Raw genomic sequence first — 15,695 nt, 5'->3', positions numbered from 1 at the left:
TTTAGTGGGAATTTTGATGGGGAAAGAGCTTCAGGAGTTGGACCTAAGCTTTTTCCAAACAGATCAAAGCCTGCAGAATTAGTTATTAAGACTGGTTCCGATTGGAATGGCTGTTTCTTTCAATTTATAGCTACATGTAAGAGGCATTTGTACTTCATTCTAGTTGCTTTGGACATAGTGCTAAAAAAACCCAACAACTCTGTCTTGTAAGTGTAACAAATGAATCGAAGTAATTGTCATTAGCATAAACCACAATGAAAACTAATAGAAAAGTAAAGAAGTACATCAATCCTAGAGGATAAAATTAATTTTATGATGTGATTTTACAAAACAATTTGATGATAAAAGCATCACCATTTTGTTTTCATATGTGTGTGATTCTTTATCCCAGGAAAACAAGAATAACACCACTGACATCAACAGTGTTACAATGTTGTACAATATTAAAAGAATAATCGGGCTTTTGGCCCAAGTTTTGCTAATGCTACAGAGTGGTGCTGCCACCCTTCATGGATTATATTGCATTGCAAATAAGCAGTCTTTTCAACCTCCTCTGTTATAAAAAATAATTTTGAATACTTCAGGAAATCTAGCTTTATAATTAAGTTTTATAGATTTTATACTTCATAGTATAATCTGATAATGATTTAACAATATTAAACATTTTTGCATTTCTGAATTTGAATTTAAATTTTAAAAATGGACTTTTCATTTCAATTCAGATTTCAAAATGCCAAAATACATTATAGTGTGATGGGGTTTGCCCAAACATTGTCTTCATTACTTCTAATCTTGTTTTACTGGGTATACCCAAGAGAAGGAGAAGGTATATAAGCATAAAATTCCACTTGAGTCTAGATTTACCAAGATTGTAAGAATATTTATCTAGCATCCAATGTGTTACATTATCTTGTAAATTATTCTAAGTTAGAAATACATAAAAGATGTGGTATATTCTTTTAAAGATGAAAACGAAATTAATATAGTTACAAAGTCCTGAGAGATTTCAGAAAATTGAGTCTCAGAAGGTGAAGAAATACCACAAATTCCTCAAACCGTCAGAACTACAGTAATGCAACCAGCCACACACTAACAGAGGTGGTGGTATAGAGGAAATAATTTTTATCAGTGTAGGATAATTCCCTATCATGCTGATTACGTGATGTAGAAGACACTTTGATCAGTAATTAATTACTGTATTGAAGTCATTTTGCATGAGAAAAAAATAACATAAAACTCTTCCAATGAGCTTATTTTTCATAATTTACCATTTTTCTCCTGTAGGTAGTTCCTTAATGTATACATTGCAGCACCAAAGTATGCTGTAGGCATACTCTTACTACATCAGCACATCTGTCATATGACATATCACTAGCCAGATGTCTGGTTCCACTCGTATGATTATGTGATATTTCAAGAAGGGATCTGAGTAACCTGTGAGACTTGACATTCTGGTGTAAAACTGGCACTTTGTCGCCAGTTTAAAGGGTCTTCTACCTTTTAAATGTTGGCGTTTGTGGGGGTTCTTTGTTTGGGGCACAGGTAAGATTTTGTTGTTGTTTTGGTTTATTTATTTTATTTTTTTTCCTTTCTTAAGTTCATTGCCTCGGCGACAGCAACAGTACAAGTAAAGGAAAACCACTTCTGAATACAATCTCCTTTCCCACGCATACACACATATACCGACAGGACCTTTCCGGAACACCCTGTTAGGTCTACTACTAATAACACATTGCCATCTGCTGGCCATGTATAAAAACGTATGAGGTTAGAAATGTATGGTAGCATGTAAAGCGCTGTAGATCTGTAACACGAAAACATTTAAGAAGTACTGTGTCTGATGTTTATTTGCACTTATTTTGTGCAGAATGTCCTCAAGGCACATACGGGTATGGATGCCGGCAGATATGTGACTGTCTGAACAACTCAACTTGTGACCACATCACAGGAACATGTTACTGCAGCCCAGGCTGGAAAGGGGCCAGGTGTGATCAAGGTAAAACCTAGATGCAATAAAATTATTGTAATTGTTTTATATAAAACTTGGATTAATATATTAAATGCCATATCTATATTATTAATTAAATTAACCTGGTAAGGCATGTGTGTTTAAACAGTCCATTCTATTAAATTATACATGTTCTGTAGATTTTTTTAAATATTAAATGCCTCAGTGATAGTTTGTTGGAGCAAAGAATTCAAGTGTAGATTTCGTAACATGTTTTGCAGTGCTCTGCTGTCCCAGGCTGCTCATAGAGCATGTGCTTTACCTGCTCTCTGCTTTTGCCTAGTGAGTGTTCTTACTTTTTCAGCTCCATGAAAATATCTCTTTCTTTGAAGAAGATGAATGCTTTTCCTTAAGGCTAGGATTGTCTTCATATTGCTTTCTGACATAGTTTTATTTTGGCATTATTAAATGCAGTTAAATTAGTAGAAAGGTTTAGAAGTGAAATATTGTCTTCTGCTCCTGACACATAAGCCTCTGAATTTATGCCACATATTTTCATTTCTTCTTGTATTTCAGCTGGTGTAATTATAGTGGGAAACTTGAACAGTTTAAGCCGTACCAGTACCGCCATCCCTGCTGATTCTTACCAGATAGGGGCTATAGCAGGCATCATTATTCTTGTCCTGGTTGTGCTTTTCCTGCTAGTGCTGTTCATAATTTACAGACAAAAGCAGAAAGGAAAAGAAACAAATATGCCTGCAGTAACCTATACCCCTGCTATGAGGGTCATCAATGCTGATTACACCATTTCAGGTAAGTGGTATTTAGAACAGGGCTTTGTCTCTTGATCTTGTGCTTTTTTAGCTGAGCTCTGAAGTGGTTCAGCTGTGCCCCTAACAGGGCTTAATTATGCATGCTTCACGTTTCTGCATTAGTGAGGGCTGCTGTGAGCAGGAACATACTCGATTTCAGAAAAGGATGACTGCAGTTCTGCCTTGGAAGCTTTCCTGGAAGGGGAGGCTGGGGAGGGGTTCCCTGTTTAGGAAGGGGAAGAGTGAGACACTGCTCTCACCTGCCTTTCACAGGAGAGAAGCCCCTGAGACCAAACTGACAGCAGTGCTGGTGAACTAGCACACTAGACCAGTGGGATGCAATAGTAGACTTGTGTGCTTACCTTTCAGCTATCAGGGACACTTCACCTGAGTTCAGAATGAGTCTGTGCCAGCATCTACAGCTGCTTAGCTTGTTCTGCATCATAGTCTTTTAATCTCTGCTTTTGATACTATGAACATGGCTTACCCTGGTAAGATAAATTAACTGTAAAAAACAAGTGCCAATACACCTTGCTTACACTGTGTAACCTTTTGAACCCTCAAATGTTTTTTCTGCACTAAAATGTGGAAGTATGCACGTTTCTATTCCTCTTTGCTTATTTTTAAACAGAATTGAAAAGTGTGGCAAAAAATAGTTTCTACACACAATGCCAACAGCTTGAATACAGACAGACTGTTACAGCTGTAGAAAATCAGGATTTTACATTAGTTGGGGCAAGATTCTGTAGAGAGGCAGATAGCAGAGTGGCTTAAGTTTAAAACAAATTAAGAGAAGGAGCAATGCTCCTGAAACAGGAGTTTTCGACCTATGAAAGTGCATGTGGATGGGTACATGAAACTATGTGGCATATATAACAAGTATAGAGATATGCCTTCAGTACTTTCCTAAATATACAATTATCAGCATAGAAATCCTCTCAACCAAAAGGTGTATTTACATCACAGTGTTTAATAACTATTACCGTAAATTGAGAATAGATTTTTACCTATTCTGTTTCTTCGCTTCTACTCCTTTGTATGTTGAGCAAAAACCTGCTTGCTCTGTTAGGTTTAAACTCACTTACTATAAACTTATTAGGTACCCTTGCTTTTATTAGGAAGAACAGTGAGTACTTCTTTCTTTGCCTTCTGTATATTTTTATGATTTTATAGATCTTTAACATACTCTCTTTTCCACCATCTGTTTCCAATCCAGAGATTGAGATTTGAAACTTCAGGCAGTGATTAGTCAGTTACTATCTCTAATTTCTTCAAATGGATGCAAAATTTTTAAACTTTTTTTTTTTTTTTCCCCAAGAAACTGTATCAGATTCTGAAATCAGGACAGTACTGTCAAAAACATATCCTGAGAAAGAAATGCCATGTTATTTTTAATTGTTTATTCGTATTTCTTTTCCATTTCAGAAACCATTCCTCATGGTAGTGGCGGAAATGCAAACAGTCACTATTTCTCTAATCCTAGTTATCATACTCTAACTCAATGCACTACCCCACCTCATGTCAACAACATGGACAGGCTGACCCTGGCAAAGGTAAAGCATAAAAATCTGGATCCTTTTGTGTAAATGAGAGCCTTTGATTTGCTTCCCTAATGTTTCTTGTTTAGTTTAACTTTCCCTGATTATCACATGGAAATGCAGCAACTTTTCATCAGTTTCAGTTTCTATAAAGTATCTTTCTTTGATACAGGCAAAAAACAGCCAGCTGTTTGTGAACCTTAAAAATGTGGAACCTGGAAAACGAGGCAACATCATGGACTACACAGGGACACTGCCAGCAGACTGGAAACATGGTGGCTACCTCAATGAGCTTGGTAAGAAGGAAAAATAAAACAATAAGGAGAATGTGAATGTTACTTAGTGTGTTTGGGATGGATTGAAAAGCAGGGATGTTTTTCTGGTTCTCCACTTAGAGTAATGCCAGGCTTCTTAGACTGTGTGTGAGTTTCCGGGTCATGGATTTGACCTTCCATTAAGGCAGCATTCTTAGAGATAAAAAAGTAACTCCTTTTGAGGAACAGTGAATCAGTCACAGCAAATCAGTCTGATGCCCAATGGAGACAAGATGTGCAAAGTATCTCATTTTTATAAAAAGATTTGCTTATCAATTAGTTTCATAAAATAATGGGTACTGTACAGTAAGGGTCTGTTTTTTTGTACAGTTTTTACATTGTACAAAAATTACATATTCTTTTTAAATAAATTAGGGGTTGCATATAGATTAGTAACCAAGTAAGTGCCAGGTCTCTGAAGACAGTTGTCAGGCACTGCTGACTGCTAATGTTTACATTGGGATTTATATTGAGAGAAATCTGTTACTAACAGATAATTGCAAAGCTGTAGACTTAGACAATAGGTGTTTAGGCCATTTGTGCAGGCCAAGGGACTGGAACAGAATGACTTTGGGCAACACAATGGGAGTGGTTAACTTTGGAAGCAAAGTACCAAGAAATGGAGCTATCTTCAGGTCAAGACAGGATGCCTTTCTGGTAGATACAGTTTATCCAGACTAAAAATACTCTTTAAACAAACAGCAGTTATTAGGCTCATACAAGAGTAACTGGGGAAACGTAATGGCCCATGACGTATGTGAGGTTGAACTAGCTTATTCCATGGTGCCTTATGACCTTAACCACTTTCCCTGTTCAGAAAGCTACTGTTTGAAAGCATGCAAGCAAGTAGTAACAATGCTTCTGTACCCCTGTATCAGGCAGTTTCACAGGGCTTATAAGAGAATTATTCTGTTGAGGTAGAAATTAGTCCCAAGGCAATTTTAAAAGCTTTAGAAGTCGTTATCTAATAATTTTTCTAAAACTATTCTGTTTATTTGTGTTGTTTTTCTCAGGTGCTTTTGGACTTGATAGGGGATATTTGGGAAAGTCCCTGAAAGGTGAGGTGATTTTCTGATGCATTTACGTGAATTGTGTAGACAGTCAGTTTACTCTTCTAATTTATCTTTGGTTTCTGTGTGAAGAAAACATAAAATAATTTTGGACTAAGTTATTCCTAGACATTAAATCAATGCATGAATTTTTATTTTTTTTTCTTTTGAGTGGCAGGTTTAAATAAAATAAAATAAAAAAAAAAATCCCAACAAACTACAAAAAAACAAAACAGCAAGCCAAGCCTTTTTAAGTTCCCTATGTGTCACATCCATCAAATGTTTCTGTAACAGCTGAGTCACAAAATAGTCCTATTCTAAATAGCAGAACAGGGATGGCCCTGGAAATCAGCCTAGAGAGCCAGGTAAGGCTGCATGCTGCCTCTGAAAGGCTTTAAAAGAGATACATAACAACCCCATGCAGCACTACAGACCTCGGAAAGCGTGGCTGGGAAGGTGCTCCATGGAAAAGGACCTTGGGGTGCTGACTGATGGAGCTGAACATGAGCCAGCTTGGGCCCAGGCAGCCAAGAAAGCCAATGGCATCCTGGCCTGTATGAGCAATAGTGTGGCCAGCAGTGCCAGGGCAGTGATCATCCCCCTGCACTCGGCACTGGTGAACCTGCACCTCAAATCCTGTGTTCAGTTCTGGGCCCCTCACTACAAGAGAGACACTGAGGAGGTGGAGTGGGTCCAGAGAAGGGCAATGAAGCTGCTGAAGGGTCTGGAGAGTAAGTCTTATGAGGAGCAGCTGAGGGACCTGGGGGTGTTGAGTCTGGAGAAGAGGAGGCTCATGGGGCTCTCTCAACTACCTGAAAGGAGGTTGTAGTGAGGTGTGGGTCAGTCTCTTCTCCCAAGAAACAAGCGTCAGGACAAGAGGTAATGGCCTCAAGCTGCACCAGGGGAGGTTTAGATTGGATGTAGGAAAAATTTCTTCACAGAGAGGGTGATCAGGCATTAGAATAGGCTGCCCAGAGAATTGCTGGAATCACCATCCCTGGAGATACTTAAAAGATGTGTAGATGTGGTGCTTATGGAAAGGTTTAGTGATGGACTTGGCAGTGCTGGGTTAACAGTTGGACCCAGTGAACTTAAAGGTCTTTTCCAACCTAAACAATTATATGGTTAACGGAAGCCCAATTAAAAATATATTAAAGCAGTCACAAAGTTAAGCACCTACCCACTGACAGGTTCGCTAAGGTTGGTCTCATACTACATATTCAGAGTCAGGAACAAGCTGAGAAAGTGTCAGCTCCAGAGCTTAAATAGCATAACACAGAACAACACAGAAAACAAAGGAACACAGACACCACAAAATCTCTTCCCAGCATAAGAAAACACATCATCTCTTAAACTACAGTTATCCGTTCTTCAGTTAAATCCTGAAATAACAAGCCACCTGATGTTTTCTTTTCAGTTGTATGTGCACCTTACAGAAACTTTTAAGAAGCTGGTTTCTCTTCCAGTGTGGCCTCATACTCAAATTCTGATAGGATTATAGAGCACTTATGGTTAGGAAAGACCTTAAGATCATCTCGTCCCAAACCCCTGTCATGGGCAGATATGCCTCACACTAGACCATGTTGCCCAAGGCTGTGTCCAACCTGGTCTTGAACACTGTCAGAGATGGAGCATTTCTTTGGGCAACCCATTCCGGTGCCTCACCACCCTTCACAGTAAGGAACTTCTTCCTTGTATCTAACTTGAACTTCCCCTGTTTAAGTTTAAAGCCATTAACCCTTGTCCTGTCACAACAGTCCCTAATGAAGGGTCCCCCCCCACCCCGGCAGCATCACTGTAGGCCTGCTTCAGATACTGGAAGGCTGCTATGAGGTCTCCGCGCAGCCTTCTCTTCTCCAGCCTGAGCAGCCCCAACTTTCTCAGCCTATCTTCGTACGGGGAGGCACTCCAGTCCCCTGATCATCCTCATGGCCCTCCTCCAACAGCTCCATGTCCTTTTTATGTTGAGGACACCAAAACTGCACGCAGTGCTAAAAGTGGAGTCTCATGAGAGCAGAGGAGAGGGGCAGGAACACCTCCTTCGACCTGCTGGTCACACTCCTTTTGATGCAGCCCAGGATACGGTTGGCTTTCTGGGCTGAGAGTGCGCACTGAAGCCGGCTCATGTTCAGTTTCTCATCTAACAACACCTGCAAGTCCTCGTCCGCAGGGCTGCTCTCAATCTCTTCTCCTCCCTACCTGTACCTGTGCCTGGGATTGCTCCGACCCAGGTGTAGGATCTTGCACTCTGCATTGCTGAACTTCATGAGATTGGCATCAGCCCACCTTACAAGTGTGTCAAGGTCCCTCTGGATGGCATTCCTTCCCTCCAGCGTATCAACCGAACCACGCACCTTGGTGTCATTGGCAAAGTTGTTGAGGGCACACTCAATCCCACTGTCCATGTCACTGACAAAGATGTTGAACAGGATCAGTCCCATCACCAATCCCTGAGGGACACCACTTGTTACTCCTCTCCAGCCATTGACCGCAACTTTCTGCATGTGGCCATCCAGCCAATTCTTCATCTACCAAGTGGTCCATCCATCAAATTGATGTCTCTCCAGTTTAGAGACAAGGATGAGCAGGACAGTGTGAAACACTTTGCACAAATCCATGTAGATGACGTCAACTGCTTTGCCCCTATCCATCAGTTCTGTAGCCCCAACATAGAAGGCCACCAAACTGCTCAGGCAGGATTTGCCTGTCACCAGCCACCTCATTGTCTTTCACGTGCCCTAAAATGGTTTCTAAGAGAATCTGCTTCAAGATTTTGCCAGGCACAGAGGTGAGACTGACTGGTCTGTAGTTGCCTGGGTCATCCATTTTCCCCTTCTTGAAAATCAGGGTTATATTTCCCTTTTTCCAGTCATCATGAACTTCATGTGACTACCATGATTTTTCAAATATGATGGACAGCAGCTTAGAAACTTCATCCTCCAGCTCCCTCAGGACCTGTGGATGGATTTCATCAGGTCCCATGGGCTTGTGCACATTCAGTTTCCTAAGATGATCAAACTGGCCATCCTTAATTTCACATTACCATTTGCCCAGACACTGCCATTGGGAATAGTCTTAGATCACTTAATTTAATAGTGTCCTGAGTTTAACAATTAGAAAGGCAAAAAGTATTCTGAAGTTCCTCTTAAAAACTGATTCTGCACATTTTCTGTAGTTAATTCTGGCTACTATTTTAATGAGAACTGAAGGTTCTCAGACCTTGTAAAAGAAATTTCCTGCTGGCAAGATCAAGCCCATGAAAAAGCATACCATTAGAGGTACTTTGCACTATAATAATTTTGAAGTGTTATAACTGGTTTCCACTTAAATAATCATTTATGGCTAAGTTTTTTGAACTCAAAATTAAAGAATGTCCTGGTTAGCAGCAATGTCCATAGTATGTAGCATGCTTGAGAGAACAACGTGTTTTAATTTTTGCAGATCTAGTGAAGAACTCAGAATACAATTTAAGTAATTGCTCTTTAAGTAGTTCTGAGAACCCATATGCTACTATAAAAGACCCACCGGCTCTTGTACCAAAAAGTTCAGAATGTGGATATGTTGAAATGAAGTCACCAGCACGCAGGGACTCCCCATATGCTGAGATCGCCAGCTCTGCTTCAGCCAACAAGAACATTTATGAAGTTGGTGAGTACAAAATCTACTTCCAGATGTTGGAAGGCTAAGAACAAAGACCACAGGGTTTTTATTGTTTGAATTATTCTAAACAGAACACATGAAAAATTACTGAAAAAAAAAATGATGCATTCAGATTCTGGTTTCTGCTCAAAAGCTGTAACGATCTCATTCTTTTGACATAAGCATTATAATTCGCAAGAACAGAGTTTGAAATACCTTCGGCTCTGTTTTGTAACCTGGATGTACCTCTGTTTAAACAACAGTATAACATAAGCTTAGCATTTGACTGCAATATAATTCAATGCTAGATTAGGCTGTCAAGTACTGAATACAGCTGGATTAAGTTTATGGGAGGAATAGGAAAGATCTGTTTCCTCCCCTTGGTCAGAAAAAACAGCATCTTCACCGACAGACGTAGTAGTTAATTGATATGGGCTCCATCTAGCTACTGTTTTAGTATAGTTACAGAAAACTTTGGGCTCGTGTGGAAAGGTAGTTGTCCTAATGGTGTTTCTAAGGATTTTTATGAAATCTTGAATAAAAGTTGTGGGTGTTTTGGGATTTTTTTGTTTGTTTGTTTGGTTTTGGTTTTGTTTTGCTTCCTTTTTTTTAGGTCTCTTTTTTTTTTTTCTTTTTCGTTTGTCCACACATAAAAAACAGATGCTGGTCCACTTGCTTCTGTCAGTAAACATACTCATGGAAGGGCCCTGTTGCAAGCCCACAAGTGTAACTTAATTTAAAGCCAAGACCCCTAAACATCAGCCTTTGTTTTTACACCTGTATTTCAGGACTAAGCCTGACAAGGAATCTCTATATTGATGCAGAAAGGAGGGGATATATTTTAATGTGAACTGAAATGAAATACAGTGTTTGCCTTCTCTTTTGCCGCTTCTGGTGTTAAATGTGCTTTCTTTTATCACAGAACCTACGGTGAGTGTTGTCCAGGGAGCATTCAGCAGCAGTGGACCTTTCAGCCAGGATCCTTATGATCTTCCAAAAAACAGCCATATTCCATGTCATTATGACTTGCTACCAGTTCGAGATAGCCCCAAATCCTCTGCAAAAGGAGTCAGCAGTGAATGACCCCAAAAGCTGATGTGTAGCACAGTGGGACTCTGAAGGGGTAAAGTGGCATGGTTGTGCTCCTTCCTCTAGTTCTACCATTATATTTGGCTCCTAATCTGTCCAGCAGACAATTGCTGTACATTAAACAGAATCTCAACATGAGGTTTGTATTGTGTATACAAGTGACAGATGGACAAATGCCACACTCTGGGGATCCTCTTCACGCTTTTTTTTTCATGGCAGTAAATTTTATAGAAACAGGTATGCAACACATTTATACTGAAATATACTGGCTTAAAAACATTAGTTTGCAGATCAGTGTTGATAACAACCCATTTCAGCAGTTTTAAATATAGACTTCATGTTTGTCACGTTTGAGGAGAAGTACTCCCAGGACACTGCAATTTACCAAATACCACTTCATGTAGGTGATCTGAGTTACTAGTTATGCATAAGAAAAACTGCCTTGCCAAATTTTACCTTCCATTCTGATCTTTAGTCAAGACAATACTAAGAGACAAGATCTGATGGGGATAAGTAAGCACAATTCTGCAGTTTGGGAAATCCATCAGTACACGTTTTTGTCCATTACTGGTGGTAGGCATACCATGCTTGAATAGTTTTGCAGATAAAATCATTGTGTACATCCATATTACATGTCTCAATATCTCTTGGTACTGCAGCACCAGTCTTCAATGAATCTTTTGCTACTGTTCATATGCTGCAGTTCTGACCACTGTTTCTGCCGTATACAAATAATCCATAACATATCAGTAATCACTTCAGAAATATGTAACTTAAATCAGTTTATTTTTGTCACCATGGACTGTTTATGTAAGGAGTGGACAAAGGTGATGACTGCTGTAAATCTTAACTGCAAGGAAGGGTTTACATTTTATAAACAGGTAGTAATAATGACTGTAATATAGAATAAAAACAGTAAAGTGTTGTTTTCTTTCTTAGAAATAACTAAGCAATCTCTGTGCATATTTGCTCAAAAGGCACCTTTTCTTTTTTATAGTTGATGTAGGGAAACATGCTTAAGCTGGTCTTTTGCATTGCTAATAACGTGCTCCCCATTCTTCATTAACTTGTGTCTCCATTTTTACGCTGTGTGTCTGTGTTTTTAGTGATCTGTCTTGTAACTGCAAAAGTACTCCACTGTGTGTCCATTTCTTTTGCATTTTTGCTAACTGGACTTTATTTTATCTGGTTATAGACACCTCTGTGCAGGAGGAGAGTACTAAAGTAAGAATTCCTGTCATACTGATCTCTGTCAGAGGTAGTTAGCATAGTAGTTTAACTTAACAAATTAACTAGGAAAAAAAAAAAAATCCAAACCAACAAGGTGGTTTTTTTGAGGATAATAACAAGAATGCAGAAAAAAAGTAAAAACAGTCCCTCTGTGAAGTTTAGCGCATTCTGTTGACTGTATGGATGGAGACAATCTTTCCAAAAGGCTCCTTTTTCTCCCTTCAAAAGAGTCTTGTTTTTTAAGTGCACAGTTCAGTGGAAATTAAATTTGCCAAGGTATCCATGTATTGAAGGAAAATTGTTGCCCAGACATGTCAGCCTAAAAAAAAATAATGGTCGATACAGGTTAGACATTCTCTTTCTGTCAAAAGTTACCTTTAGAAACCTAAAAATGATGTCGCAATATTATTTCAGCTGCTGTTGCTGTCAGTGATGCTACCTGCTAATCATAGTCCAGCAGGCAGTAACGTTACCCTGGCAAGCTTTTTCACCTTGCCCTGGTGGTACTCTGTAGCTTTTTGTGAATAGCTTGTCCTAGGGGTTGGTATATCCCCAACTGATGAAGAAAGGACACAAGTGGTTGCATTATATGACATATAAGGGAAAGCACTAGTCCTCTTTCTGCGTTTGGGGTCACATTTTGGCACATGAGACCCGTGATAATGATGATAGGAAAGGCAGTCAATAGGTTAAGAATTCTGTGTATGTGCTTCCCAACTTAGCACAGAGAGTGCCACAATTTTTATTGTTACATCTGGACTGTAATACAGTCTGAGACAAAGTCTTATCGCTATTGTGAGAACATTGATATATTCTGAAGAAAATCACAACCAGTTGCCTTTGGAATACTAAATGCAACAGAGGATCAACTGGAAGAAAAACTGGAAAAAAAATTGGATTATTATTTTTGTTTTTTTTAAAAGGAACCCCAGAGCTGAAATGGAAATACAGTTTGCTTTTAGTTGTTGTCACTGAAGTGGTGATAAATGAGAGATCTGCAACTGAAGACATCATTGCGGATGTGTCCAAGCCTGAGAATGTATATGCCTGCATGAAGTGCACCGTGAAATACTTAGTTCTTTCTAGCCATAAGCACTGGCTCTTTTGCAATTCCCTGGGCATTTCTTATATATCTTTGGAATAAATAATTTGATTATCTTTGCATTTTGCAAGTACAGAAATTAACTACAAGACTTCAAAAGCCAGTTACAATTTAATCCTTCTGTAAGGCAAAAGTATTGATTTGGTTTGTGTGCATATAGATAACATGTAGAGCTACTGGTATATACTTGTGTTTGTACCTTATGAAACAGACTTTAAAATAAAACCTTTCTTCTCTCAAGCCATGAATAGCAAATGCTGTATTTAGCAACTGTGAGCTCAAACAAACTTATTTTTCTTCCTCTGTGTAAAATTTGGAGACCACAGATGATCTTCATAATATAACCAGTTCCTTTTTCATGTGAAAAAGTGAACAGCTGAATAGACTACAATCGTTTGGAAATTTCCAGAATATCACATATCCTCAAGTGATATATTCAGCCAAATATTCGTGAAAACAGATGAGTTTCTGATAATTTTGCCTATTTTATATGTTCTAAATATACGCATTACCAAAGTCTGCCTTTCTATTTGTGGGTTAAACTCCTGCTGCATAGTCAGCATTAAGCAATACCTGCATATATCTGAGCAGGATTTGCAATACACATTGGTGAAGTAAATAGCTTGTGAATTTATTTCAGTGAATGATCTTTGGTAGACGCTTAGAAAACAGACTGCCTGCAGGGGTAATGTATTCTTGTTAAATGATGTCAGTGTATCATTCCAAAGGAAAAAAGTTTATGGGACTCACATTAGCAATCCTGCTGTTTCCTATATGGCTAGGGTGTATACTCTGCCGTCAATTTAAGACAACCCCGACTCAATCCTTATGACTGACACACAGCCCTCTTTGTATCACAGTATGCTCTTCAAGAGAACTTAAATATCTTTGAACATACATGCTATACTGTCCTGGATACAATAATTTTAGCAAACACCATCTACTCAGAGAATTGGCTTCACCACAGACAGTAATGGAAAGAGATGCCTTGCCTCTATATATTCACATTACAACAAGAAACATAGCATTGAAAATGGAGATAGCTATCCCTTAGCAACTTGTTATCAGTTTAATGAAGTGCAAAATGCTGCACAAAGTTAATAGCTGGTTTTAAAGTAAGTAGTGAGTATAAACTTTAGGTTTTAAATAATATAGGCATATTAATTCTGGTCATTTAGAAGCATCGTAAACCTCAAAGCTTTTTACTCTATCAAAGATTTTTAATCACAACACACTGCTACACATAAAATTTTGTCCTTATCTCTCATTAATTTTAATTGGAGATGTACATGCAGATTAGAGGAGAAAGATTTCATTGTACTCGTACTTTCTGTTGAGACAACCTGCAAAGTCAAGTTTATACTGAAGTGAAGTTCGGATAAAATCAAAAGTGGGGAACATGTTATTTAAAATATACTGAATTTTTCAAGTACTGTGACTTCAATTGAAATTTTTATTAGATATGTGTCCAAATAATAATCCTTAAACTGAAGCTCTAAAGTCCAGACTAAAGAATACAGAGCTAATTTTGACAAAAATGCTTTATATTAAAGATTATATATATAGTGGTTAAAATTACTAAAGACACAAGGGTGCATGTTTGTTAATTAATGTATAGAAAATCATGTAATTTGGTACACTCTTATTAGTGCTAGAGCACTGAACCTAACTCTTCTATGTCCAGTTTTTTAGCCCACAAGACTTCACTTTGATATGATTGAACTGTAATGTATTTTTAAAAAAACCTATAAAGTATGCTTGGCTTTTTTTCTTAGCTGTAACAAAAAAAGTGTTTTGTTGTGAAAATATATCTATTTTCCAAAGATGACTGATGTTCATCATTCTGCCCTTCACTTCCATTTATTTCACTTCACACACCTGTAGGTTAATGTAATAAAGTTTCTAATGAAAGAAATACTTTGATTTTTTTTTCCTTGTTTTTCATTTCCTTTGGATGGAAATAGCATGGGAAATACAGAAAATATTACCCTTGTCCATGCTGGACCACCAAGCAATATATTTTATTTTCCTTTTTTTTAGAAAGCAGGTAGTTTATGAGATGCTATGCAGAAAATCAAGGTTGATATTGAACTACAGAACTTCTGTGATTACTGCCTGTTCCTGAAGGAATTAGTTATGTGAACAGGGTGATGCTTTCCAGCCTGTCCCTTGAATACTTTTAACCTTGATTAAGATGGAGACCTGGGTTGCCAAAAGCAAGGTATTTTCCCTTTTTGTTAGGATATTAGCCTTGGATTAACCCTTAGAAAAACAGTTAACCAAAATACAAACACAACTTAAAAGGGGTAACATACATAATTTCTTTTTTATTACTCTGACCCCCCAAACATGGATCTACAACACCGGCTACAGGTAGATGAGGTGGGAAATTTTTCTTTCCTATCACAGTTTAACAATGAGAGACTGACATTAAGAACTCATACTAGAAACATAGAGTGGTTTGGATGGGAAGGAGATGAAGGTAGTCTGTGACACAAGCAGGCCTGTGACACCCTGTGGGAGTGAGCAGTGGAGCCCAGATGGCTGGCAAGCAGTGCTGGAGTGTATGGAGGGCCTGTGGGACTTTGTTCTGCAGCTACCCAGGGAAGCACCAGATGTCGCTGAGTGAATCAGATGTGCCTGGAGATGTCTGCCGTGGCCACAGTGACCTGACATGGTTTGAGAAGACACAACTGAGGCCTTAGTGGTTGGCATGGAGTACTTATGCCAACTGTTCAGTGCAGCTCTCCATGCCTGACCCCAGCTCTGTCAGAGGATTCTCCCCAGCCCGGCCAGGTTCAGGAAGCCAGTAGACCCCCAGAGCTGACCTAGCAGCAGCAGAGGTGAGCTGGGTGGGGAATCCTCACCTGGGGTGGTGAGCTGTGGGTGTTTCCTTTTTAGAGGGACCTGGGCATTTCTTCCACCCTCCCCAAGCCAGCCAGTGACCACGGCGTCTCTTCCTTTCTAGTGTGAT

At 38.9% G+C, this 15,695-nt stretch overlaps 1 protein-coding gene across 2 annotated transcripts in view; it reads left to right on the top strand.

The window, feature by feature from the left end:
* MEGF10 (multiple EGF like domains 10) overlaps window positions 1-12,961 on the top strand; it is a 98,680-nt gene extending 85,719 nt beyond the window's left edge. For both annotated transcript variants that reach the window (XM_057404398.1, XM_057404399.1), the window contains exons 19-25: window positions 1,868-1,996; window positions 2,525-2,761; window positions 4,186-4,313; window positions 4,471-4,594; window positions 5,626-5,670; window positions 9,103-9,309; window positions 10,223-12,961. In XM_057404398.1, coding sequence (XP_057260381.1) covers window positions 1,868-1,996; window positions 2,525-2,761; window positions 4,186-4,313; window positions 4,471-4,594; window positions 5,626-5,670; window positions 9,103-9,309; window positions 10,223-10,383 — 1,031 coding nt within the window. In that variant the 3' untranslated portion in view covers window positions 10,384-12,961. The remainder of the gene's footprint in view (window positions 1-1,867; window positions 1,997-2,524; window positions 2,762-4,185; window positions 4,314-4,470; window positions 4,595-5,625; window positions 5,671-9,102; window positions 9,310-10,222) is intronic.
* The last annotated feature ends 2,734 nt before the right edge of the window (window positions 12,962-15,695 follow it).

Source organism: Pezoporus wallicus, unplaced genomic scaffold (genome assembly GCF_028554395.1).
Source record: "Pezoporus wallicus isolate ANWC-B61680 ecotype Strahan unplaced genomic scaffold, APGP_CSIRO_Pwel_v1 contig_7293, whole genome shotgun sequence".
In the NCBI taxonomy this organism is placed as follows: Eukaryota; Metazoa; Chordata; class Aves; order Psittaciformes; family Psittacidae; genus Pezoporus; species Pezoporus wallicus.
This window is presented reverse-complemented; position numbering and strand designations above follow the sequence as displayed.